This window comes from Pteronotus mesoamericanus, unplaced genomic scaffold (assembly GCF_021234165.1).
Source record: "Pteronotus mesoamericanus isolate MK-2021 breed Mesoamerican mustached bat unplaced genomic scaffold, CSHL_Meso_final scaffold_409, whole genome shotgun sequence".
Taxonomy (NCBI): Eukaryota; Metazoa; Chordata; class Mammalia; order Chiroptera; family Mormoopidae; genus Pteronotus; species Pteronotus mesoamericanus.
Window position 1 is genome coordinate 445,068 of NW_026555316.1, and position 27,311 is coordinate 472,378.

General features: G+C 54.5%; 1 protein-coding gene across 5 annotated transcripts in view; it reads left to right on the plus strand.

Annotated features, from left to right (window-relative positions):
• The window catches only part of PRKAG2 (protein kinase AMP-activated non-catalytic subunit gamma 2), a 194,898-nt gene that overhangs the window by 121,204 nt on the left and 46,383 nt on the right, over window positions 1-27,311 (plus strand). For 4 of the 5 annotated variants that reach the window (XM_054593436.1, XM_054593437.1, XM_054593438.1 and 1 more), the window contains 2 exons: window positions 3,237-3,454; window positions 24,059-24,128. In XM_054593436.1, the coding sequence (XP_054449411.1) occupies window positions 3,237-3,454; window positions 24,059-24,128 (288 nt within the window). Of the gene's footprint in view, window positions 1-3,236; window positions 3,455-23,497; window positions 23,544-24,058; window positions 24,129-27,311 lie in introns of those variants that run through there. The other variant, XM_054593440.1, reaches the window with a different exon arrangement.

The window sequence follows — 27,311 nt, forward strand, 5'->3', positions numbered from 1 at the left end:
GACAGCCTGTCACGCAGGGCAGCGGCGGCGGAGCGGGCGAGGGGGGCCGTCGTGGCTCTTCTTGTGTGGGTCACAGCGAGCCCGGGAGGTCCAGGCCCTCGCCTCTGAGGTCTTTGCAGTTGAGTTGGGAGGCCGACCTGCGCAGAGCTGGCGGGGCGCCTGGGACCCGGGCCGGAGGCAGGAGGCGCTTACGTGCCGCGGGAGCCAGCCTGATTCTCTGACGAGGCAGCATGTTCATATGGTATAAAAGTTGAAAACTAGAAAGGGCGTGCGATGGAAGCCTTCCCCGCTGGCTGCTCCCCCGCCTGGTGACGGTGGTTCCAGATCCTTCCAGAGACACTCGGGGCGTGTGCAGACAAGCAGGGCCCACATGGGTGTATATTCTTCTTCCCTCTTTGAAAACCATCCGTGGTGTCATTCCACACAGAGGGCTGTGCCGGTTGCCTTTTCACGTGCTGCCCCGTCGCGGAGACAGATCATGGGGCGTGTCGCGTCCCGAGACAAAACCGCGGCTGCTGGTGTGGATGAGCCGTGATTTACTGAACCCCTCCCTGTGACCCAGCCAGCACCCCTGCCTCCGGTCCCTGCTTGTCACAGCAGCGTGGTGATGAGCGGCCCCCACGCCTGCCGCGCAGCGGTCACACACACACACACACACACACGTGTCTGCGGGAGACGCTCCCGAAGCGAAGCGTGGTGCGGGGTGTGTGCGTTTCTTACTTCGACAGATTTTGCCCAAGTGCCTCCTCAGAATGCCTCCTTTCCTTCCCCTGGGCCTCTGAAAAGCCCTTTGAGGATGTGGTTTGAGCCAGAAGGTGAGGTCACGGGCAGAGAGGAGGGGCTGGTGAGACTGGGCCCTAAGTGGGGACGCATGCGGGCGCCTTGCACTGCCACTGAGGGGTGCTAGAGATCCCGGGGCCCCCTTGGCATGAGGAACCGAGGCCGCCAGACGGCCTCTGCCCGAGGGGCACTCGCCCGCTGTCAGGATGTGGCTGCCCCTAAACTGCCCCCACCCCATCCCGCTCTGTTCGGTCCCTCTTTCAGGGCTCCGCCCCGCTCCCCAAATCCAAGCAGGCTCCCAGGAAGCCTGTGGCCAGTGGCCAGAGAGAGAGTTGGGAGCATGGACCAGTCCGTTTTCTGCGCGGCGGTGACACCGGGAACGAGCCCGTCCTGGGCCCTGCGGCGAGGAGCCAGGCCGGCGCCCCCCCCCAGGCCGCTCTCCCCCCGGGAGAGCCCTTGGCGGCGAGGCCCGCGAGGGGCCCAGGCTCCACAAACAGAATCACTTGGGAGAGTTCCCTCTGCGGATCCCCAGCCCCTGCTCGGGCAGCCAGGCCACCCCCTCTGAGCCTTGGCTGGCATCCTCCTTCCGCGCCCTCCTGGGGGCGTCTCTGGGGGCGCTGGTGCCACAGGGACGCGGGAGCCTGGCCCGGAGACAGCCCGGGACCTGGGCCAGGGCCTCCTTTGTCAGCCTGCCTGCCAGAGCCGCTACGCCACCCGCTTTCTTCCTGCGCTCGGTCCTGGCTCCCCTTCCCCGCCCAGCCATGCCTCAAGGCGTTCCTTGCTCCTCGAGGCCTTTGGGGGCGGGCTTCCCTCTGCAGGGCGGCCTTGCTGGAGGAGCCTCTCCTCGCCGAAGCTCTGAGACCCACGACGGCGCGGCGCAGAGCGTTCTATGTCCTGCCTGCGCCCGGAGCTGCCCCAGAGGGCAGCCTGCGGCTGGGCACGGGGAGTCCCTCTTCGTGGGACTGCGTGGCCTCCGGGGGTTCCCTGGAAAGCGATGCTGCCCCTTTGATTGGTTACTTCCACCCTGGAAACACACACCCGAGCCTTGAGCCTTCCCCCTTCCCTGCTGCTTCCTTGCCCCTTGGCGGCTGGGGGGCACTTACCCAGCCCCCCGCCGCCCAGGGTGGCACGTGCCACTCCGGGCACAGCGCAGGGGGCCCAGGCTGTTTCTCTGTGGGCTGACCTGTCCTTGTCTAGGTCAGAGGCAGCCAGTGGGTGGCCTTGGTCGTGGCCACTGGCGGCGTTGCTTGGACTCGCCTGATTTAAACGTTTTAAGTAACACATTGAAAATGAAAATTTCATTTAGTTCCCGAAGAGACGGGAGAGACCCAGCCCAAATCCCAGTTCTGCTTCCCTGGGAAAACAAATCCGCATTGGGCAACGTTGCCATGTATTGATGTCCTGACGCTGCTGTGACCGAGCGCCACACACCGGTGGCTCGAAACAGCAGGACTTTCACCTCTCACGGGTCTGGAGGCTGGACTCGGAAGCCCAGAGGCCAGCAGGGCCCCTCCCTCTGAGACTGTGGGTCGAATCGAATCCCTCCTGGCCTCTCCCAGCCTCTGGTGGCTTGTAGATACATCACTCCAGCCTCCGCCTCTGTCGCACGCGGCCTCCTCCTCTGTGTCTTCTCTTAAAAGGACACCAGTCACACTGGGCAAAGGACACCCCCCTCCAGTATGATGTCATCTTAACTACCAAGATGCTATTTCCAGATAAGGTCACGTTCGCAGGTGCTGGGGGTTCAGACTTCAGCGTGTCTCTTAAGGGGACACAGCTCACCCCCAAAGGGCAGGTTCACGTCCCCAGACTCCCCGTCTGCCTCTTCCTGGTTCCTGCCCATCTAAATCGTCACTTTGAGGGCCCCTTCCCGGTCCCGCGCCCTCCCCTGCAGTCCCCCCTTCCTAGCGCACCCTCCCGCCAGCTCCCAGCGGCCACATTCGCATTGCGCGCCGTGACAGGAACAGCTTGTTTTGCCTGGGCCTCAGTGTAGGTTGTCACGTGATGTCTGCGGCGCTGACCTTTGTCCCTGTTGACTACTTCGTGGACTTTCCCGTGTCTTATCTCAGGGGCACCCACCGCAGGTGCTCCCTGCCCGGCGCTTTGTAGGGGAGGCCGGGGCGTCAAACGGCGCTTGACCAAACAGAAGGAAAACAGCGTCTGAGGTGCACGCGTGTGGGAAACCTTTCACCCCGACGCCGCCTGAACTGTCTGAGCGCCCCGCTCTCGGAAGGGGGCCCCGCCCACGGCTCAAGTTGGATGGCGAGGGGGTGGCTGGGCCTGGCTCGTTCCGAGGGGTTAGAAATCAGTTCATAAACGCTTGTCCCGATACCCGGAATGCACTCATTTCCTCCTTGCCAGCTGAGGTTTAGGCACGTGGAAGCCAGGGGGGACCTTGCCCGGCCGCCCCCCGCCCCCCGGCCGCTCCTAACAGCACCGTGTGGTTTCCTCCTCAGCCTCGGGCCTCTCCTCCTCGCCGTCGACGCCCACCCAAGTGACCAAGCAGCACTCGTTCCCACTCGAGTCCTATAAGCAGGAGCCTGAGCGACTGGAAAACCGCATCTATGCCTCGTCTTCCCCTCCGGACACGGGCCAGAGGTTCTGCCCGTCCGCCTTCCAGAGCTCGGCCAGGCTGCCGGCGGTGTCTCCCACGCACCAGGCCCCCTGCAGAACCGTAAGTCCGGGCCTTGTCCCGTGGGCCGCGGCCAGCGGAGGCTAAGGCAGTGCTCTCCTGACGTGGGGGGAGGGCTTGGCAGAAGCCACCGGCCGAGAGAAAGCACGAGGAGGGCCCCGGAGGCAGCTGGGCTTCCCGTGAAAAGTGGCAGCACCGGGATCGTGACCAGAAGTGGGTTGTTGTTCCCTCGGCTTCTTTTTGAAAGTCGGCTGTGGAACGTTTCCATTTGACTGCGTCTCGAGTGGGAGACTAAAGTCGCGAGTCACAGGCAAAGCAAAAAAAAAAAAAAAAAAAAAAAAAGGAGCTTGTTAAAAATAGGGATTTGATTCGCGAGTGTTCAGATTTAAAGTCTGACGTCGTTGGAGATGGCTGGGAGGCGTTCTCGCGGCGGCGAGCCCCGCGGAGGGAGTGGGGGCGAGGCAGCTGCCTTCGCTGCTTCTGGGAGGGAGCCCGTGGGGATCCGCGGGGGAGGCCCGCTCCCGCGCCCCACGCAGCCCTGCGCCTGATCCCTGCTTGGCGCCACCGACGCTCAGGATGAGCTCTGTGCCCAGCCAGGACACGAGAACCCTGTCACCCAGCTTGGTCTGTACGGGTATAACTGTTTTATATTCCGTTGTTCTCATTTCCTGGGGCTGGCGGAACGAAGTGGCGCAAACTGGGGACCTTACAGCCACAGGAAGCTGCTGTGGCACAGCTTCGGAGGCCGGAATCTGAAACCAAGCTGTTGGCAGGGTCGAGCTCCGTCCCGAGTCTGTCAGGGAACGGTCCTTCCTTGTCTCTTCCGGCTTCACGTGGCCCCAGGCTCTCGCTGGTTTGGGGGGGCAGTGTCCCCCCAGCCTCTGCCTCCCTCTGTTCATGGCCGTCCTCCCTCTTTGTGTGTCTGGGTCCGGATTGTCCTCTTCTTAGGAGGACACACGTCTCAAAATTGAATCAGGGCCCCATCTAATCCGGAACGACCTCATCTTAACTTGATGGCATCTGCAGAGACTTTATTTCCGAATAAGGTCACGGGTATCAGAGGTTGGGGCTGCCATGTCGCTTTTTGTGGGGGACGCAGTCCAGCCAGGACAGGAGTTAAGGAGGTGCGCTGGTCTCGAAGAGCACATGGCAGAGCCCTTTGTCACCCGGTGGCGAGTTTACTAGCTGTAGGCGTAGCCAGGTGCTGTTTGTTTGAAGTGCTGAGGGACGGAGTGCAAGCTCTTGTTTCTGCTCGGTGGGACTGAACCCCTTGCTGGGGACGGAATGACACGTAGATGAAAGTGAAGCAAACACGGCCAGCGGGTTGGGTGACTGCAGGAGGGGAGGAGGGGACCCTGTGCCGTCCGCTAAGGGCAGCGAGGGCTCCCTTGCAGTGGCACCCGCTGAGCTGAGCCCGAGTCATTGGTAGAGTTTAAATAGGGGGACAGTGGAGAGCCTTCTAGAAAAAAAAGTAGCCGATACTTGGGGTGGGAATGAGGGGGCCGCGCGGCTCGGAGAAGGAAGAGGCCGTGGCGCGGCAGCCACGAGCAGGGCCTGGCGGAGCGGGTGGGGACCTGGAAGCGGCGTGCCGGTAGGCTGCAGGCAGCAAGCCCCCAGGAGGCGTGGGACGTCCCGAGCGGGCACCCAGGGCGCGGGACCCTGCAGCTGTGCGGAGAGGTCGTCCACGTTCTCGGGGGTCAGGGAGGGCCGGTCTGGAGAGGTTTCTGTTCTCCTGTGCATTCAACCAGGAGACTTGGTGACAGGAAATGGGACACGAAAGAATCCCAGGAAGGAAGGAGGAGGCAGCCCATCGGCGATCAGAAGCAGGAAGCCACGGCTCCCTTGGGCGTAGGGGGCAACGAGAGGAGGCGGTGTGACCGGAGCCCATCAGATGGGAGGCGGGACACATGTGCCTGCCAGGCAGGGGCGGGAGCCACTGAGGAGAAGCGGCCACTGGCCAGAGATGCCCTTTGAGGTAAGGGAATAGCGAGCCGGGCATCTCCGCCTCGCCCGGCCCTCCAGCCGGTGCCGGGCCTGCCCAGGGGCCGGGCGGCCAGGTGCTCTGGGACAGGCAGGGCCTGCGGAGCAGGGAGCGGGGGAGGACCCGGGAAGGGAGGGAGGAGCGAAACGACCCGGGGAGAGGACTAAATGATGTGGGAGATAAACCTTTCAAAACAGTGGCTCGTTGAGCAGGGACCAGCGATGGAACAGCCCCGCGTTAAGGAGAGATGCTGACTTGAAGAGGAAGCAGTTATTTTGGCCTCAGGTGATCGGACGCGATGGGGGCAGACACAGGCACAGGGCTTTTCCACGAGGGCAGGAGTTTTGTACTTGGGACAAGCCCGTAACCTTTCTGAGCTGACACAGAAGAGCACCTGTGGGCAGCGTTCCGCCCTGATCGTGACTAGGAGGTGCTGTCCTTCCCTGTTTATTCTTTACACCACGGAGGCGAACACGCGTGGGTCTTCCCAGGCTTCCAAAGGTGGTTCTGGGGCCAGAGAGGCAGCGCCCACGGCCGTACCCCTGCTCAGGGGCACAGACAGCGCATGTTGGTTCAGAAGTCACCAGGAGATACACAGGGTGTGGTCATTCCGTACAAGGGACGTCACCCAGCCTCAGAGAGGAAGGCGGTTCTGACACAGGTCACAGCGTGGGTGAACCTTGAGCACGTGACGCCGGGAGGACAGACACCGTGTGATCCCACCCGTACGAGGGCCCTGGAGTCGCCAGACTCACAGAGACAGTCGGTGGGTGCCGGGGGCGGGGTGGGAAGGCATGGGGGTTGCCGTGCGACAGGGAGACCGTTTCTGTTTCGCAAGATGACAGAAACGCTGGGGATGATGGCGGTGGTGATGGTCACACGACAGTACCCCTGAATTGTCCCCATAGAAATGGTGCAATGCTAACTTCTATGTTATGTATATGTTACCATCATGTTTTAAAAATGGTCCAGTCGAGGCTGCAATGCTTATGTAGTTTGCGCTTCAGAAAGTCCGGGTGATCACGGGGCTCCCCCCTCATGTTCTGGGATGACATGTTTCAAAATGGGAAGGCCCGGCTGCCTGACATTGAATAAGGCCTTAGTCCCGGTTTGTCACCCAAGGCCTCCAGGGCTCCCCCACCCTGCCCCGCGCCATAGTTTCAAGATTGTATAGTGTGTGTTTCTTTATCATTGGATGCATTGCATGTCTTCGGTTTACGTACTAAGGTCCTGGAGAGCTTGGCAGGTTTCACTGATTTGGCCCAACCGGCCCAGCCTTCCCCGAGGGCTGTCAGCTGCTTTAAGACGTCTGTCAGCCTGAAAATATGTAGATAGAATTTGTCTCTGTCCTCTGGAATAAAAAGACCCTTTCTGTACACACGGAGCACGAAGATCACTTTCCTAAAACTTGTTCCCATGAACTTTATTCTGCAACTGAGAGAGGGGCGCGCGTGCTGGGTCTTCAGTAGACCGTTCCCGTCTTATCATCGATTTGCTCAGCAGATACTTGCGAAGCAACTGCCGAGCCCCAGACGCCAGGCTGCGAGAGGGTAACGGGGGACAAACGTGAGCCGCTCCCAGGAGGCAGGGACAGTGTCTGTCCAGTTCGCTTGATTAACAGCACATCGTACACGGTGGGGTTAAAATCGCTAGTAACTAAGTGAACCGAAGGAGGAGCTTTTGTCCATGTGGATGGTACAGACAGGAAAGGTCGTTCCGGGGAGTGTGATAGACCCCGCGCAGTTATTAGGGGAGGAAACGCCGTGAGTGGAGGGGCCACCGCAGCGGGAGGCTGTGGAAGTTCTTTTCAGCAGCAGAGCGCAATCATCGGAGCTGCATTCTAGGGTTCTCCTCTGGCCGGGTGGGGAAATTCGACTGGATTTGGGCAGCGGGGGAGCTCGAATGAGATGCAGCATGAAATGATGCGGGCCTGCTGGCAGCAGGACATGGAAAGAAGTGGACAGGTGTTAAAAAGTAAACAGCTATGGCTCTGGCCGGTGTGGCTCACTTGGTTGGAACGTCGCCCTGTAAGCAAAAGGTTGCAGGTTCGATCCCCGGTCGGGGCGCCGTATGAGAGGTAACCAATCAAGGCTTCTCTCTTGAATTGATGTTTTTCTCTCTCCCTTCCTACCTCTCAAAAAAACAAGGGGAAAAAATGTCCTTCAGTGAGGATTTTTTTAAAAAGCCAAGAGCTATTTAAGAGGTCACATTGAATGGAATTTGGAATGTAATGATTGATTGGCTGCAGGGGAGAAAGAGCAGAATCAAAGGCTCCCAGTGTCTTGCCTTCGGAAACTGGGTAGAGGCGGTTGCATTTTCTGGGACAGGGATGGGGGAAGAGGAGCAAGCCGTGCGCAGGTGCGTGGGGTGTGTGCACACGTGTGTATGCATTCATGTGGGCGTGCACATGTGTATGTGTGGGTGTGGGCATACATGTGCGTGCGTACGCATGTGCGCGTGTGTGTTAGAGTGAGTATGAGGTGTGTGTACGTGGGTGTGTGGCGGCGGCAGTGGCACAATACGTTGTCTGTAGGACATTCACGGGGAGAGGTGTAAAGAGCAATTGGGTATGTGCGTCCGGAGCTCATTATTAACGTTCGAAAATCGTCAGAGAAGGGGTGTGTCTGGCTTCGCAGGGAATGAAATCATACAGAGAAAGGTGTGCTGGGGAGAAGAAAGCCAGAAAAGCGTGGACGGGCAAGGGGCGAGGAAAAGGGATCCTGAATTGCCGGGAAAGCTGGCGGAAAACCAGGCAAGCTCGGTGTCGCCGAAGCAAAAGGAATGCATTTGGTTGGGTTTCACACGTTTGGAGGCAGTGACCCGGACGCGGCAGGGCGGCCGACACCTGGGAGGCCTGGCCAGAGATCCTGCACCCGCGCCACCCAGCGCCTGAATCCCTGACCCACGGAAACCATCAGCAGGGCTCGCTAGGCTGCGAGGGCTGCCTGACAGGACCCCGCAGCCCGGGTGGCGCAAACCGCCGCCATTTATTCCTCACGGTTCCGGCGGCTGGAACTCCAAGGCCAAGGTGTTGGCGGGCTCGGTTTCTCCTGAGGCCTCTCTCCTTGGCTGCAGGCGACCGTCTTCTCTCTGCGTCCTCCTGTGGTCTTTCCCCAACGCACGCACATCCCTGCGTCTCTTCCTCCTCTTAGCAGGACACCAGGCCTGTTGGCTAAGGGCCCGACCTCATGACCTCATTGAACCTTAGTGACTTCTTCAAAGGCCCCCTCTCCGAGTACAGTCAACTTGGGGGTTGAGGCGTCAACATGTGAATTTGGGCGAGGGGGCACAATTTAGTCCATAACAGATTATACATTATCAGTGTTACCTTCCGCCGCTGAGTCTTGGGGGTGATTTGTTATGTATCAAAAGAGAACTAACACTTGTTTCATCGCATATGTGGGGAGGTGATGTAAGCCGATGAATTCATGAACTTCGTGTGTTTTTTTAAACCTGTCTTCCCACTGAATCCATCTCCAAGATTCTTACTGTTCCTAGTGTTAGAAGGAAATCACTCACCAATCTTTCAAGACTGTTATTTGGAATAATGACCTTTTTTTCAAAAAAAAAAAGGAAAGCACTTTTAAAGCCTAAAAATATTTCAAGTCACTTGCTATTAAGGAGCAGTTAAAGATTTCATATGCATGACTTTGTTTTTGTGTTCCTGCCTCGCCATCTTAAATATCAAGTTACAGCCTCATCAGGTCTTGAGGTTGAAACTGTCTGCCCAGAAATGGCAACGTAACAGTCCCGCAGTCTGTTACTCACCACAGATTAGATACCGTAAAAATAGTTTGGGGACAGTGTCGCAGTGGGTCCAGGAGTGGGAGCGGCAAGGGTCGGTTATCAGGACGGCAGACACGCGTCGCCCGGGGGCTGAAGAGACGGGCGAGAAGCTCAGTCCTCCTGGCTGTCAAGGGAAGGTGTTGTCGTTGGCACTCGTCCTGGAGCTCTGCCCTGCTGGAAATGCGACTCGGTGATCGGAGAGAAGGCAGACCAGACGGAGAGGCGGCCTTGGCTGAGAGCTTGGCCCGTTTTTCTGAGCGGTGCCCTGGGTCTTCAGGCTTCTTGTTTATTCTGTTCCCGGGTTAGCTGAGCTCCAAAGAAAGGATGCTGGGTCTTTTTGCTTCAAGATTTTTTTTTAAAGAAGTCTTTCCCCGCCCCCTGCAGATTCTATTTACTCATTTTTAGAGAGGGAGGGAGGAAGGGAGAAAGAGAAGGAGGGAAACATCAATGTGTGAGAGAAACATGGAATGGTTGCCTCTCGCGCCCCCTACTGGGGACCTGGCTGCAATCCAGGTGTGTGCCCCGACTGGGAATCGAACTGGCGACCTTTCTGTTTGTGGGACGATGCCTGACCCGCTGAGCCGCACCAGCCAGGGAGATTTTGTTACCTTGATAAACAGCCCCTCTGTCCCCTCCTGGGAAATCATTTGTCCCGCAGTTCCCTGAGACCCTGTTGCATGCCTGCCACTGCACTGGGCACCCCGTGACGGCTCAGCTGATCCTGCCCGCAAGCGTGTCCCAGCAGCAGGTAAGACCTGCAAAATCAGGACCCTGGAGCGGAAGTGGCGGGGGTACCTCCCACCTCGTCACGTCTCAGTCCCAACCTCACGGGGGTGGAGGGGAGGAGGGACCTGTTTCCAAAGGCCTACAGGTTCCAGGGCCTTGCACTTGGCATTTTTGCTGTGATCACAGAGACACAAATGTGGGTTTAAAAAAAAAAAAGTCAGTCTCCAGTGCTGAGTCATTTGCTGTCTCGGCTGATGGAGCCAACGCCTCTCTTGGTTGACTCTGCCGTTAGGACAGTAGCCACTTCAGGGTTCATCTTGACGCTGCCCCCTAGAGGAGTGATCTGCCTTCCCCTGGGAGAGGCCGGGGTTGAAATACTGGCGTCACATGGCGTTGGAGTGGCACCGGGAGTTGATCCCGGCTAATCTACAATGGCACCTCTACCGGGAGGCGGAATGCACCACGATTATCTTCTCCGCCACTTGGGCGGGCAGTGTGCACGACGCCGCCTAAATGTGAAACAGGCTGAGCCGCCTCTGTTCCACCAACCAGTCACGACCCTGATAAGCTGGGGCAGAAGCCAGCTGCAGAGGGTCCCTTCATGAGAGAGGACAGCACGGGCGGAGAGTGTGGACGTCTCCCTCCAGAAGCCGGGTGTGACGGGGAGGCCAGAGTGAGGGCTGGGTGTGGCGGACGCGAGCTGATGAAAGGCCTCACAGCTGAACCTCGGACCCCTCTCCCCGTCTGTCTGACAAAGATGGCATGTCCCTCAAAGGATTCCTGGGAGGGTCAACTGAGATAACCTGCATGAAGTCACCCACAGACTCCAGAGCCCCCGCAACACGAAAGTTGAGATTTGAACCAACGCATTTGGGCTCCAGAATCCCCGTTCGTGGCGTGGTGTCCAACGGCCTCCAGATAAGTCCGGGAGTCTCAGCCCATCCATTGTGCGCACTTCCCCATTCTGGGCTGGCACCCTCGGGCCTGCCGGTTGAACCTGACCCACCGCCCGTGTTTGGGATTAAAGTTTCGTCCATACACAGCCACGCCCGTGGCCTTACGCACCTCCTGCGACTGCTTTGCTGCTGCAACAGTGCAGGTGAGTGCTGGCCGCGGAGGCTGGGCGGTCGGCGAAGGCTGAAATAGTCACCACCCGGCCCTTTTTCAGAAAAATACCGCCAGCCCCTGACTCCTGTGTGCCAGAGCTTCCCTCTGCTGCCCTCAGTGAATTGACAGGACAGCCCATGCAGAGCGGCAGAAGGAGACAGCTCCCAAGAAGGGCAGGAGACAAGCCGTCGAGCGTGGCCCCACTGCAGAGGCAGAGCGAGATCCGTGGGAGACCACACGTGACACCGGCTGCCCGTGCCACCCCTGAGTGACCAGGGAATCAGCCTGGCCTTGCAGTTGGCCAACCGGCAGCGCGTCCTGTGGCATTAGGGCCTGAGGATGCATGAGTTCCCGGCCCTCAGAGTGCTATGCAGTGACGCGGTCTGCATGCCGACTGGCCTGAGGAAGTCTGGAGCAATGCGAGTTGAAAGTGGAAAGGCCCCCTTCTTCCCATAACCCCCTTGGGATGCTGATCAGACGTAAGGGCAGGGGCGAGCGTCACAGGCAGCTCTGTGATGGTGCAGAGACCCGCCGTCAGCCTTGCATTTTAAAATTCTTTTAAAAAATTATTTTACTTTTTATTTTAGAGAGCGGGGCAGGGAGGGGGAGAGAGAGGGAGAGAAACAGTGATGTGAGAGGCAAACATCGATGAGCTGCCTTCTGTACCTGCCCCAGGGGACCGAACCTGCAACCAGGCCTGCGTCCTGACTGAGAATCAAACCAGCGGCCTTTCAGTCCGTGGGACAGGGCCCAACCCACTGAGCCACACCGGCCAGGGCCAGGCTTGCATTTTAACGGAAGGATCCTCAGTCCCGTGACAGGCTCGTGGTTGGTATTTATGGGGGAACAACTAAGCAAGAAGCCTAGTAAAGAAACACTCGTCCCGGGAGAGACGCCAGAGGGCCGAATTAGGGCCACCAAAGTGAAGACCCAGAGGAAAGGACTTGTTCTAAATGTACATGGGTGGGGGCGCCCAGATGCACGGTGCGTGGGAGGAAGACTCCAGTGTCCGGCGGCCGCAGTACATTGGGAAGGAGACACAGAGCCGAGGGGGGGCGGGGAGGGGAGAGCCATCCTGGGCCCTCTGGCTTTGGTTCTTTTGGAACACGGAGTAGAGAGAACCATCAGAGGCCTGGATAGGGAAGCCTGGAGTGGAGATGCAGAGGTGAGAAAAATGAGGCTCTTTGTCCATTTTATTTACCACGCATAAAGTCAGAGGAATCAAGACCTCAGGCACTGGTGCTTCATTGCGGGCGCAGGGAAGGAAAAAGCACGCTTTTAAGGAACAGTGCTTTACCAACACAGTTGCCTGAAATGCAGGGGGGGCAGGGCAAAGCCCTGGATGGTGGAAAAATCGCTGTACCTACTCACGCATTCTAGTCGGGCTTGTCTTGATTTGCATTTAGATGGAAATTCTTTCGGCTCCGAACCAGGATAGCCCCTCACTCGTAGCCCCTAGAAAAGCATTGACCCGAGCCTGGGCAGTAAGTACCCTTGGAACAACGGCAGGATTAACAGTGTCCCCTTAATGACTCAGTGGGAATTAGCAGCCGGGACGGTGGAAAAGTTTAGAACAAGCCCGCCCTGGCGTCTCTCCGAGAACTGCGTGCAAAACCTGTCAATGAGGGATGGCGCGAATTCTCCAGCTGTGCTCCGGGAGCCCAGGTCAGGGGGCCGGGTGTGGCCAGAGGCTTTCCCCCATGGTTTTTGAGGCTTGGCGCAGAACCCGAAGTCGACGGTATTTGAGGTTCTGAGAGAGAATGACATCTGGTCAGGTTGAGCAAGGTTAAAGGAGGGATATTTCGCTCCAAAAAGGGAATTGAAGCAGGCGGTTCTGAGGAAGCACACAGGCTATCCTAACGTGACTTCCATGCCTCCTCGGGCGCCATAGCAAACGCCTGTTAAAAGCGCTCTGCTTACACTACGTGTTCATTCACAAGTTGGTGAGCTTACTCACTGACCTGGGTTTAGTCCAGTGAAGCCTCTCCATTTCCCTTCTTTGCATTTCATGTCCCAAACTGGATTCGTCTGGAGAAGTATTTGATCCCTTTTGTAAAAAGAGCGTCGTCCCTCTTAAGATGCACGCACCCTGGAGGTTGGTGGCACAGCAACGCGAGTACACTTGCTTCTACCGAACGGTGTGCCAAAAATGGTTAAGAAGCTGGAGTGTGTTATGCTGTGCATTGTACCACAATTGGAAATTTTAGAAAATTCCTCTGATTATAAAAAGAAAAAGAAAAGCATAAAGATAAGAAAAGCTTCCTGCACTTCTCCCTCTTTGAGAGAGCTGTAGTGTGCGTTAGGTTTTTTCGGGGGTGGGGGAGCGGGTTGCGTGTGTGTTTTTTTTTAACTTAGTCTTTGTGCACAGATCTAGAAATAGATCTACAAACACTTTGGACTATGGCGAGATGACTTAGCCACTTCGCTTTTCACATAATAGTATAACCAGACCCCTGTCTTCCATGTACATAGTTTGGTTATTAGGAGAATGTCATTTTTAAAAGTTTCATCTTCACGTATGATGTCAGATCGGTACTAGACTTCTCAGGGGGATCACTCCGTAAGTTATGTAAATATCTAACCAGTATGTTGTACACCTGAAGCTACTAGAATATTAAGTGTCAACTGTAATTAGCAAGTTTAACACTCTTTTAGGCTCTGGACAGATGGCTCAGCTGGGCAGAGCACCGTCCCGACATGCCAAGGGTGTGGGCACCGTCTTCGGTCGGAGCACGTGCGAGAAGCAACCAATGAGTGCATAAAAAGTGGGCCAACAAATCAATGCCCCTGCCAAAAGAAATAAAGAAAAATTTTTAAAAATTTTACACAAAAAAATACAAAAAATTTTTTTAAAGTCTTATTTTCATGACATGTGATGTTCACCCAGTAATAACTCTTCCTTTATATTTTCTTCAAATTATAAAGCACGCGGCTGGGTCTAATATAGTAAACAAACGTGACATCCAGCCTGGATATGAGGTGTAACTCACCTAAGCGGTCAGATAGAGCTCATGCTGACATTTACTATGATCTCAGTAGGTTCACTCATTAGCAATGAAATCCTTTTAAGAAAGCGAGTCTAAGGTGCTTCCCCTGGCGGCCGCAGGGGCCTTGCGCTGCGGGCCTGCCCGGGACTCAGCTGCCGCTCAGACGGGTCGGGTGGGCGGGAAAGGACCGCGGTCTCCCGTCTCCAGCCTGCATCTGGCTGGCCTCTGTTGTCTGGCAGTTAAAGATTGTTTGGGAGGGGGGTCCCTGAGTACTAGTGTGTCTCTTCACCACCCATATTGAATGACACTTTTCAAGTGAGACGTAACAGCGATAGGGTTCCATCTTCTCCAGGACGTGACAACGAATGTCAGAAGTAACTTCCTATTAGCTACGTTTGACGTGTTCGAACGCAGCTGGTGGGAAGTACATGCTTAATTCATTCAGACGTTGTCCCGGTGTGCCCCTCGACGGGCTGTGTGTCTAGCGCTCCATGCCGAAATAACCAAAGAGACCGCGTTCACCGTAGAGGCCTGGTCTTAGGGGCTCAATGCTTGGCGATCCTTCCGGCTCTTGGGACGCGTGGCCGTAGACGGGGCTGCATTTTCACGGCGCCTGTGCACTTCCTCAGTCTTACACGTGGGCCGTTAAAGAAAACGCCCGTTCCCCACCGGGCATGAACGGGATTTCGCTGTAACTGACGCAGTCGGTGGCTGCATCCGGGCCTTCGTGGGTGGTTAGAACACACTTTCAGATGCTGAGCCGAACTGGCTATAGGTTAGTTACATCGCCTTGTAATGTGTCTCTCACTAACGTGTTTGGGACAGTCCTCTCTTATAGTGTCTCTTGTGTGTGTTCTCAGCCCAGACCTGACTCCTGTCAGGTCTATTTGGGGGCAGGTAGTTTCTGAAAATGTCCTTTCCAGTCTTAAAATGATCTTTAGTAGATTTGGAGAAGGCAGAGGACAGTAGGCTCCGGGGTCTGTGGAACGAGTGCGCCCTCCCGCCCCCCCCCCCGCCCCGCCTTCGGATAGAATGTAGTTTGCTCTTTACAAATAAAAACAAGCCTTCGGCACGTTTGATTTCTCACAGCAAGTGCAGGCTCTCTGACCTCTCGTCCTCCCAGCCCAGTGCAGTCAGCGTCTCCTGCCAATGGTGAAATTCCGGACTCAGTGAAACGTCACGGAGTTGGTGGCTGCTGTGGGCCAGGCATATACTAGTTCCGTGAATTTTCATGCCAACCCTGCACAGGAGATGTTATTATCTCCATTTTTCAGAGTAAGAATCCAGGTTTAGAAAAATTAACTCATCCGCTTGAGACTTTATGAGTAATAACAGGAGTCAGAGGAGGCCTGCCTTTGAAACCTGGGCTGTTGTTGCTGTTTTTCATTCTGCCCCAGGGCAGCTGCCCCGTTGAGGCGAGCTGTCGTTTACGGGCTCCAGGCCTGAGCAGGGCACGGAACCAGGTGCCCGGCACGCACGGGCACAGGCTCAGAGACCGACGTGCTGAGCGCACAGCGCCGTGGGGCCGAGCCGGACTCAGAGCCAAGACCGCGGCAGGCGGCGGGGCCGGAGCCGAGGTCCGAGCTCACTGGATTCCCAGTGGCGCTGTGGGGTGTCTTTACATTTTCTATGCTCTGGTCCCACGTTTTGACTTTGAGATCCGCCTTGGAGATCTTAATCAAAACAAGGACCGGCGGGTGACACCCATTTGGGGTTTTTAACCCTGTTGGCTTTTGAATTCCGTGATGTTACGTGAATCCAAATGCTGATCCAAGACGGTTGAGTGACCTTCCCTCCCTCGGTCCGGAAGTGAGGGACAGCCATTGGCTTTGTTCACACGGGCTGACGGGCTGTCCTGGCCATTGGCCTCTCTGCTCTGATCCGATCGGTGGATCTGAACCTGCGAAGAGCTGTGCCGCGTGGGATGTATTGTTGGACTGAAACTCTTGCATGTGGAACAGACTGTGGCTTTGCTTATTGTCATGAAGCATAGTTTGTGTTGTCATCCTTTTTATTTTTTTATTTATTGATTGTCGGGGGAGAGAGGAAAGAGAGAGACAGGGACGGAGAAACATCGATTTGTTGTTGCACTTATTTGTGCATTCATCGGTCAGTTCTTGTATGTGCGCTGACCGGGGATCGAACCTGCAACCATGGCCTATCAGGACGATGTGCTCTTCTCATCCTTTTTCAGCTTCTGGTTACTTGCAGTTTTTCTTGACTCATTGACAACACGTTAGTATTTCTGTGTGGCCCGGACCAGCAACGTGCTTCTGTAACTTTAGTAACTTAACCACAACAGTGTAGCGCTGCAGAGGTGTCAGGCTTAGACAAGGTTTTCAGTTGTGGTAGTTGATTCACTGATAAAATTGCCCAAGGAAATAACACATCAGCAGAAAAATAAAACTACCCGTTCTCGTATATCCTGAGATAAACCTGGAATTTGGGCAATTCTCCTCAGGTTAAATTGGGGGAATAATCTCCGTTTTAAAGATAAACTCAGCAACAGCTATCACACACCCCAAGCTTCTCTGGCCTTCCTCCTCCACCTCCTCCTTATTGTCTCAATTTCCTGTCTGTGGCAAGGTCGCAGATATCAGACAGGACTTTAAGAGTTTGGGGGGAAAACGCTAATGCACGGCCTTCAGCCCCTTTGCACTGTGGTCCCCTGCAGCAAGCTCCTGTTCATTCAACCCTAGACCATTGTTCTGCCTCTAAAACCTAAAATTCTGGCCCTGCCCCAGTGGTTTAGGTTGTTAGGTGTCATCCCATACACCGCAAGGTTGCAGGTTCGATCCCGGGCCAGGGCACATATCTAGGTGGTGGGTTCGATCCCCAGTCGGGGCGTGTACGGGAGGCAACCAATTGATGTTTCTCCCATTTCTCTCTCTCTCTCTCTCTCTCTCTAAATCAATAAACACATCTGCGGGTTAGGATTTAAAAAATATATCTAAAACCCAAGATTCTGCACACCTAGCAAGCTGCGTCGGTTTTTGTCCTGTTTCTGCCGCGCTGTTCTCCTGGCTGCCCTGAGCCCGCGTCACCTCCTGGTGAAGCCCCCCGCCGACAGCCGGGGAGCAGGCCCCGTGGGCGGCTCTCTGGCCTAGGGTAGGGGAGAGAGGGGAGAGAAGGTCCTGAGATGCCGGGGATCATGAAGCGTTAGAAACAAAACATCTTGTAACTGATTAAAACGAAACAAAACAAACTTCATATAGTATTTAGGATCCCTCCTGGAAAAACAGTACTAACCTAAACTTAAATTTGCAAGTTGCGTTCTTTTCAGGGGAGTTATAAAATGGAGTAGAACGCTGAGACTAAGCAGCCTGTTTTTTAAAGCCAAGGCAATAAAAAGGTGTTGGCAAAGCCTTTGAGGGCTAGGCAGGAACTTCAAGAAGCTCATGAGTGATACTTACAGCCACACTGTGCGGCTTTTGTGATCCTGTCTGTCTGTCTTTATGGGCTTGTCTTTGCTTCTATAAAGACTTCATTGCTGTATTTAAAGGCGCCTTTTGATGCTTCTATTCTAATTATTACTCTGTTTTCTTTCTCTTTCTTTCCTAATTCACTGAAATACCAAGGCCACACTTTTTATTTCTGCGATGCCTCTCAGACCGTCTCCCTTATTTTTTACACTCGTGGTAAAGACATCTTCAGTATTCTCGCCAATTCCCGGCTCTCCCAACGCGTCCCTCTGCACTCTACGCAGGTACTAAAACCTTTTCATATTGCCAAAAACAGATGGAGGAATTGTGCATTCATTTCTTCTATCCCACCGGATGGAACCTAACTCCATTCCTTTAGCTCCCAGTGACTTCTCACTGTCCTGCTCTGGGTCATGGCCGGGTTGCTCAGTGGGTTGGGGCGTCCTGCCCATATGCCCAGGTGGTGGGTTTGATCCCAGGTCAGAGCACATACAAGAATCAACCAGTGAATGCATAACTAAGTGTAACAACAAATCGATGTTTCTCTCTCTCTCTCCCTCTCTCCCCCCTTCCTCCGTCAAAATCAATAAATTTTAAAAATCTTTTAAAAAGAAAGAAAGAACATTCTGTTCTGGGTTAATGGCCTATGGCCTGCTAGGTCCTGCAAATATCTTTGCCTTTGTAGCATCTCCACTGCCATCATTTGAAATGCTCGCCTTGCCTCTCTTTTCCCTCGACTGGTCTACCCGACCCTGGAGCATCGTCCAGCCAGAAATCTCTAGCACCAAACTTTGCAAACCACCTTTGACACGTTCAGTCAGTCACAGCACCTTCTCCATACATGGCACAAACCTCTTTCGTGTTTCAGTTGTGTTTTTGCCTTCCTTGAGATAAAAAAAGCACAGTATGCCAAAAACGTTGTGTATTTTCTTCCATCTTCAATATTAAAATGGCTACACAAAAATTCACCAATGTAAGTTTTTTATAAATGCACGATGATTTGACAGCTGTCACAATACAGTCTAACAAAATTGTTTCACAGGAGCCCTGGCTGGTGGGGCTCAGTGGATTGAGTGCCGGCCTGCGAACCAAAGGGTCACTGGTTCGATTCCCAGTCAGGGCCCATGCCTGGGTTGCAGGCTAGGTCCCCAGTGGGGGGTGCTCGAGAGGCAACCACACACTGATGTTTCTCTCCTTCTCTTTCACCCTCCCTTCCCTTCTAAAAAAATAAATAACATCCTAAAAAGTTTGTTTCACATGAAGTTAAAGACAAGTAAACGCTACTAGAGCCATCATATGGAAAAAAAACAGATGAACTTCTTGGCCAGCCCAGTAAATGCTAAGAAGAGGCCGAGAAGAAACAAGAAGATGGAGCCTTCTTTGTAAGACTCATAGTTAAGGAGTGAGGAGGAACCAACCCAGCGGCGGGGGCAGTGGGGAGACAGGCCAGAACGTTCAAAACCCTTCGCACAGTGAGCAGGGAGCACGCCTAAGGCCCACGTGGCAGGAGAAGGTAGAGAGACGAAATGCCCAGGCCCGACATTCCTAAAGATTCCTGAGAGTCGCCGAGCTGTTTCACACAGGCGAGAACGAGGCTGTGTTTTTAAAAGGCCACTCTGGCTCCAGGGTGGGAAAGGGCGAGACAGGAGGCGGTGGAGTTGCTCCAGCAGCCAAGCCTGAGACGGCGGAAGGCGCACGGAGGAGCCGGAGTGGAGATGCGGGCAGGTGAGGCGGCCTCAGGGGACACGAAGTGACAAAGTGGGAGGACGCAGGGACTGTTTCAGGCGCAGGAGCCTGAATTGCCTGTAGAAAGCTCAACTGGAGGTGACGCGTAGATGCCTTCACTTGAGAGAGCTGTCAGCTCGAGGCTGAGGCTTGGGGTGGTCAGCCCCGAGGTGGGGGTGCAAGCTGGTAGGAGGGCACTCAGCTCCTGGGCTGGCACTGGTGGCCGGTCCCCAGCCCACCTTTTCCACTTCACTGAGGACGTCTTTGCGGACAGAGCCAAGCCAACACTCAGACAGCATCAAAATGGGGGCAACATCGAAGCTGCGGGTTCCAGCCCTCAATTATTCAGGAGCCCCTTGTCCGGTAGTTAAGGTCAATTTATGTCTTACAGTAGCTATTTAAGATTACAATTTAAAAAAAAACAAAAAGGAAAGCGAGCCCATATGCAACCTCAGTGCAGGAAAGAAAGCTTTGGCATCGGTCGTTTTGTGATTAAGTTTTCAGGCTGAAGTTTTCCTTCCTGAGTGTCCCTCAAAGGACTGTACGCGGTGGCACCTGGGCACGACGTGAGGCAACAAACCTCAATAATGGAGCATTTTTGACCAACCCAAAGGTTGCACTTGCACTGGCTCCGTGTTTCTCAGGCATTCTCTCACTCAGGCTCCTCTCAGAACTCAAAGGAGTTCCGGAGAGAGCCCACGGGGAGCGTCCCCAACGCAGGCCCCTTCTGTCGCCCTCAGAACGCGGCCCGAGCCCGACCCCGGCCCCTCCTGCCCTGCCCTCCCCCGCCCCACCTGAAATTGCTAAAATGAAGTCGGGCACATGGGTCTGTTGAGACTTCGAGAAAACACCACCATGGAAGGGCAGCTGACGACCACCGACTTTCAATCACTTGCACCAACAAATCCATCCCTCACTGGACCTCGTGCGTCACAGAGAAGTCTCTTCTTCTGCCCTTTCGAGGCTTCTGGGACTGTGCTCCTTTCTAAGGAAGACGACATGAGATTTCTAAATGAAAACACCTTGTGGAAATAAATCCGGCCTCGCTAGCATGGAACAGAAACGTATTTCAGCTGCCTCCTGGCCACCTGGTCTCAAGTGACGTCAAACCTAAGAGGCTCACGGGAATCGGTCTCCACTTCTGTTCACCACCAGCCTCTGCAGTGATGGGAACTGGACTTCGGAGCCGGAGGACCACGTCGGCAGCCTTGGCAGCCCCCTGGGACACGTGCCCACTGCCGCCCTGTCTGCCTCCAAAACACAGCTCACCGGGATTGCGGGCGAAATTGATGGCATGCGGAATAAATGGCAATGAGGGATTTCTCTTTTGAATTACACTAAATTAAAATGCAGGCTTTTCAAAAAGTAAAATGATCAGCGCTTCCACTGTGTGCCACCATGCTTTTTAAAAATTAAGCAACAAAATTTTTAAAAAGTTGTAAAAATGAAAAACTTTTAAAATAGAAAAAAAAAAGCATGAGCTAAAGAAAATATTTGTTATACAGCTGTACAGTATGTTGTGTTTTAAGGGTTACTACAAGAGTCAAATGTTTTAGTATTTTTTTTTAAGATTTTATTTAGAGAGGGGAAGGGAGAAAGAGGGAGGGAAACATCAGTGTGTGGTTGCCTCTCGCACGCCCCCTACTGGGGACCTGGCCCACAACCCAGGCGTGTGCCCTGCCTGGGAATTGAACCAGCGACCCTTTCGTTCATAGCCCGGCACTCAATCCGCTGCGCCACACCAGCAGAGCCAGAAATGATTGTTTTTCTACCTCCTCGCCAGCATGGACCGTTTTTATTTTGGCCATTCTAACCGGCGGCCAGTGATCGCTTAGCGTGACTTTAATTTGCCTTTCCCGACTGGCTCGTGATGCTGAGCACCTTTACATGGGCTCATGTGCCCTCTGTGTATCTTTTCCAGGGAAGTGTCTCTTCATATCTTTTGCCCACGTTCTCGCTGGGTTTTTTCCCTACTGCTGAGTTTTCAGACTTCTTTCCGTATTCCAGATACTGGCCCCTCTGCCGACTGTGTGGTTCGCAAGTATTTCCTTGTGCCCTTTGCTTGTCTTCTCATCCTCTTCTCAGAGGCTGTTACAGAGCAAACGTGTGTCGGTGAGGTCCGATTTATTACGCTTTCCCTTCATGGCTCACGCTTTTGCGGTCATGTCTTTTTCCTAACAATAGGTCCTGGAAGACATTACCCTATTTTTTTCCTAAAAGATTCCTTTTTACATTTTATTTTTACGCCCACGATCCCACGCGTGCTCTTTTTTGGGCAGGGCGGGAGGCTTACGTTGAGGGACACTTTTGTGCCTATCAGCATCCAGTTGCTTTCGCATCTTTGCAGACATCCGTTGGATGCACATGTGTTCTCTCTTTCTGTTGATCGTGTGTCTGTCCCTCTGTCAATACTAGATAGTCTTTTTTTATTTTATTTTTCAATTACAGCTTGCATTCAGTATTATTTTGCACTAGTTCCAGGTGCACAGCATGGTGGTTAGACAATCACATACTTTACAAAGTGTTCTCCCTGATACTTCCAGTACCCACGTGACCCCACACATAGTTATTTCATTGTTACTGACTCCATTCCCACGGCTGCGCTTTACATCCCTGTGACTGTTCCGGAATGACTACTCTGTCCGCCTCAATCCACTCACCTTTCTCACCCATCCCCCTGCCCTCCACCGCTCCGGCATCCGTCTGTCTGTCCCTCTGTCTCTATGAATCGGTCTGGTTTCTTTGTTCCTTTATTTTGTTCTTTAAATGCCACACGTAAGTGAAATCACACACCAACAAGCACAGGCTTGATTCCGGCAGCTCTGGCATACGCGCTAATCCTGCGTGAGTTCCCCCGCTTCATTCTCCTTTTTCAAGGTCGCCTCAGCTAGTCTAGACCCTGAGTGTTTCCTTATAAATGTTAAACGAAGCTTGTTTCCAATAAAACATCAGAACGTCTGTAGGAATTGCAGGAAACCTCGAGGTCAGTGTGGGCGAGAACCGACATCTCCACTACATTGGGTCTTCAGTCCACAAACATGCGGCGCCTCTGTGTTTATGAGGGTTTTCCTCTGTTGCTTCCACGTCTTTGTCATTTTCAGCGTACAGATCGCGTACGCGTCCCTACGTATATTGCTAAGGATTTCATTTCCTTCGCAGGAATTGTAAACAGTGCTGTTTTTAATATCAGTTTCTACATGTTCCTGGCTAGTATATAGAAATGAGATTGATTTTTGTGCGTTGATTTTGTATCATGCACTGAACTCACTAGTTCTGGTTTGGACGCTCTTTTGGTTGGTTCGTTCATTTTTAGATTCCTTGGGACTTTCTATGCAGACAATTACGTCATCTGCAAATAGGGATGGTTTTGTGTCTCCCTTTGCAATCTCTATGCCTTGTATTAATTTTTCTTGCTTTATTGCAGCAGCTGGAACTGCCAGCACTATGTTGAGTAAGGACAGAGTGAAAGCAGACATCCTTGCTTTGTTCCTGAACCGAGATGGAACACCTTCAGTCTTTTGCTGTTAAGCATGACACAGCTGTGGGTTTTTAGTATCACTCTTCTTACAAAACGCATGTCGTCCTTCCCCCCCCCCCCCCCCCCCCCCAACCTCTCCACCTCTTCTTTTTAAGAAGACGCTGAAGGCTTAGGGCTTGGCCCGGCTGAGATGACACAGAGCGAACAGAAAGCCCACAGGAGATTTCAGCACTTCCTTCTCCCCGCAAGGCTGGCCAGTGCGATAAAACCCAAGTTCCTTTCAAGAGGCGGGCGGGCGGGGGAGGGCAGGGGGCAGGGGGCGCCCTTTACAGCCCCAATCAGCGCCGGGGAGCCAGGCTCCTTATCAGGGCCCCTGCGCTGGGGACTGAGCTGAGGGCGCCCTGGAGATGAGGCAGAAAGTGGCCTCACACAGCCAAGCCTCGGGAGTGGGGTTCCTGTCCCCGCCCCGGCTGCGCCGCTCTCCCGGCGGCTGGCTCTCAGCGGCCAGCGCGCTGCCTGCCAACCTGAACTGGCGAGCGTCTCCGATACCCAGATCCAGGGCGACAGAGTGGCCAGGGCCAGGCTTAGATTTGCGCGAGCTGCAGGCGGCGGCCCACCCCAAGAGGGACCCGTCTGTGAAGAGAGGAAGCGGATTAAGACTTCCGCGGCTGGAACAGAGGCAACCGCCAAGTGCCAGCGCCGTACCTGTGACCCGAGGAGCAATTCTTTTTAATGCGGGAGGGGGATGGGCAGTGGAACCTAAAATTTAAAAGGGAAAGGCAGTCACCCCGGCCCACGGAGCCGTCCCCTCTAGGCCCCGCCCCCGGCTCCGCGCGTCGCCCCGCCCCCCGCGGCCCGCCCCCACGCGGCGCGCCCCTCGCGCCCCACCCCCGGGCTGGCCCGGACCGCACCTGCGCAGGTTAGACCCGCGGGAACGCGCTGGCCGTGGGTGCGGGGGAGGTGAGCGGAGGTGCGCGGCGGGGCGGGTGGGAGGGCGAGGCGGCGATGAGGACGCGGGCCTCCCCCGCTAATGGCCGCGCGGCCCGGCGGCGACGGGGGGCGAGGGCCGCGGCTGGAGGGGATGTGCCGGCCGCTCGCGCGCCGGGGTCCTCTTCCCACGCGTTTTCCTCCGCCGGTCCGTACCAAGCCGCCGGCGTGGGGGGGGGCGGGCCGTTCCACTCGGGGGGAGGGGCGCGGGCCCGGCGGGGGCGGGCCGGGGGCTGGGCCGCGCCGCGTCCCGTTTCGTCCCGTCCGCGCGCGGAGGCCCCTCCTCCCGGCGGCGGCGGCGCGGGGCGAGGCCGCAGCGCTCGGCGGGGCCGCGGAGCCCGCTCCCGTCCCTCCCCCCCGCCCCGGCTCTCGCGTCCCCGCGCCCCCGCCCCGCACGGGGACGAGCGCCGCCGAGCGCATGCTGAACCCTGTCCTCTTCCTCCTCAGGCGGCGCTGGCGGCGGCCCCGGGACCCGCGGAAGCCGGCATGCTGGAGAAATTCGAGTTGGAAGAAGAAGGTGAGTGCCCCCCACCGGGACGCGCCTCCGCTCCTGCGTCCAGGGGCCGGGCCGCCGGCTCCCCGCGCCCCGGAGGCCGCGCACCCCGCCGCGCGCCCGGCCCGGCTGCCCGGCGGCCGGCGATGGAGGCGCGGGGCTGGCGGAGCGCGTCTGCAGTGGCCCGCGGTGCCTCCGCAGGGGAAGCGAGCGGGGTTCCAGGACGGCCGCTCCTTTTGTCCTTAGCAGCCGAACCCGGAGGCGAGCAAGGTGTCATGCAGTAGTAATTGCTTGTAATGCTGCAGGGGTAACCCCCCAATTATGTTCCTGGGCCATCCCTGTAAATAACGCAAACTGTCCCTTCTATGTATTTGTGAAAATACCGCCGCCAGGGTGTGTCGTCTTGTTGTAAATAGGGAAAGTTAAATGGGAACACCTGAAGCGGCTGAGTGACTTGGTCTGGAGTTCAGGTGACTCTGTCACTCCATCATTTCTGTCATTTCTTCTCTCGATTTTCTCCCCCTGCCTGTTTTTTTTTTTTTTTCTTCCTTCATTTGGATCTTAGTTTGAAGCTGTTAAAGCGTGAAGGGATTGGTTTGTTCTTTGGCAAAATTAATATTTAATATGGGATACAATGAGGTGTTACCTGGGTCTTACTTTGAACCTCAAAAACTTCAAAGGGAATAGGTTGATGTTTGGCAAAATGAGTATGTCGAGTGGACTATCACAAGCTCCAAGTAGGAAAAGAACTTTGTGTAAGATGCTCGACAGTTTGAGGAATTTGAAAGGTTCCCATACTGTCCTGTGGACTTGCATTTTTTATTTAGTGATTTGTCTTTTTTTCGAGAGTATTGACAGAGTAAAGCTCCTGGCACAAACGATGTGCTGTGTGGGCACGTGGGGCAACTTTAACCCTCTAGTTCCCGTGCAGCCAGGCAGTTCCTTAAACATAATGCACAACCCATGTGAAGACGTGAACCCGGGCGTCCTAAGCCAGTGGCTGCGTGTATTTTGTTTTAGATTCCCTGTAGCTGTCCACAGACATCTCAGCTAGGAGATAATGCATTCATAGTGATGGGCATTAAGAGTCTGCATCTGTATATATTCTTACCAAGCAGATACACGATACGCTGCAGAATTTTAGTGGGACTTAATTTGCATTTTGTCCTACTGAGGAGGTGTCCTGCGGAGGCGTCCACCTCCTTATTCCTTAGCTTTATTCTGTCACAAGCCAAATTTTGGCCTCTGTCCACAGGGCAGTAGGGGGTGCCCCCCCCCTTTTCCATTAAGGCTTTAAATGTGTACCTCACAGGGGTTGTCTTTGTCTGTGGTATCAGTAACAGTGAGAGCCACTGCATTTAGTTAAACGTTTTTGCAGACTCACGCGGAGACAAGAGGGAAGTGGAGGGCAGACGCTAACAGAGAGTGGCCATCGCTATAGTCGGAACACAGGCCCCGCCTCAGACCTTAGCTCCCCTTCTTTTGCAGCTCTGTGACCTTGGACGAGTAACGTGATCTCTTTGTGCCTTAGTTTCCCCATTTATGAGATACAGCTGTGTCAGGGTATGTTGCGGATTAAATGAAATCACCCACACAGCGATGTCTAGTACAGTGTAAACCCAGAGGAAGTACCCTGTAAATGTTTTTAACTATTCTCTCTTAAGGGCCATTACCCACTGTACTGAATTCATGGGCTTCCCAAGGCCTTTATCAGTGAATTTTAACACAAGAGGTTCTTCTCAACACGAGGCTGATGGTTCTTTGCTTTCTTGAGATTTAGTGATTTAATTGTGTTTCATTTCTCAGAACAGATACAGAAACCTTATTTCTTTTGCATTTTTTTTTTCCTGCCCGTGGAATGAATATAAAGCAGGAAACCTAAGCACCTAAGAAGGGAATTTCCCACGTGGCGCATCTGTTTTTATCTCTGTTGCTGTCGTTACACGAAAGCACGATGGATCCCACAAATAACCCTGTCAAACTTTTCTGGGTGTTCAAGGAGGCAGAATGTTAAGCAGTTGCTCAGAAGCTGTTAGCTGGGCTCAGAGAAGGAGTGGTGTTGGCATGTTGTCTAAAATGCGGCTTTGGTTTTCTTTCCTTTTTTTTTTTTTTTTTTTTTTTTTTTTACTTTAGATTGCTTATTCGTCCAAGATACAGGAAAACTGCATATCAGGCAGAATCGTGTGTTTATTTTGGGGGAAAAAACCTTCTAACATAAGACGTTACACCTTTAAATATCCTGTGATCTGATGTGTTAGCAGCCTCCATAATAGATAGCTGATGAGTTGATTCTCACTTAATCTTTAAACTTCCTCCCTATCCTGTTAATGTCATAATTTATGCATTGCGGTCCGGAAGCATTACTTAGGTGGAGGCACATTGGTGTACACAGAAACACATGATAACTAATATTTTGTTACTAAGTATTTTTCTGTTTCCTAATAAATTATAACTGATGCTATATTTGTGAGAAGCAAATCAGAAGCATCAGTGAAATTGGAGTCATGTCTTAAAATGTCATTTGCTCCTGGGAACAAAGAAGGAGCTGTCTAGCGACGTCCCCTGTGCAGTTCGGGTCCTTACCTGGATTCTGACGCCACTTTCTGCTCTCAGCGCTTCTGACCATCACACTGTGACCCAGGGACCTTTCTGGAGTGTGGACGGGCGGCTCTGCTCCTTTATGGGGAAATCTTTACCTCTTGCCCGCGACGCTGTATAGGATCAGTACGTGCTTTTCCTCATCTGCGGCCTCACCGCCTCCTCCGAGCCACACCCGCCAGAGACAGGAGAGCTTTCTGGGCGCAAAACTCGCCAGGGCTGTTTCTAGGAGGCAGGTTCTGGTTGTGTGGGTCTGGGATGGGCCCGAGCGCCTGTGTTTCCGCCAGACCCCCAGCCGCTCCTGCTCCGCAGACCCTTGTCTGAGTTACAAGGCCCCGGGACAGGCACCCGCCACCTTCTGCAGAGGGCCAGCTGGTCTCTGCCTCTGGCACTGCCGCGCGGCTGGCCGGTGCCGCAGCGAGGCCAGGACTGCCGGAGACCAGGTCAGCCCCATAACATGTTATATACAGGGGAGGGGCCGGACGTGGCCCACAGGCGCAGCTTGCTCCGCGTATCCTTCACGCCTGTGTGTCTTCTGGTGTCACAGCTCTTGAGAGTAAGGCTTTCTCTGCTTGCAGTCTCCACGGCCTGCCTTACTCATCCACCATG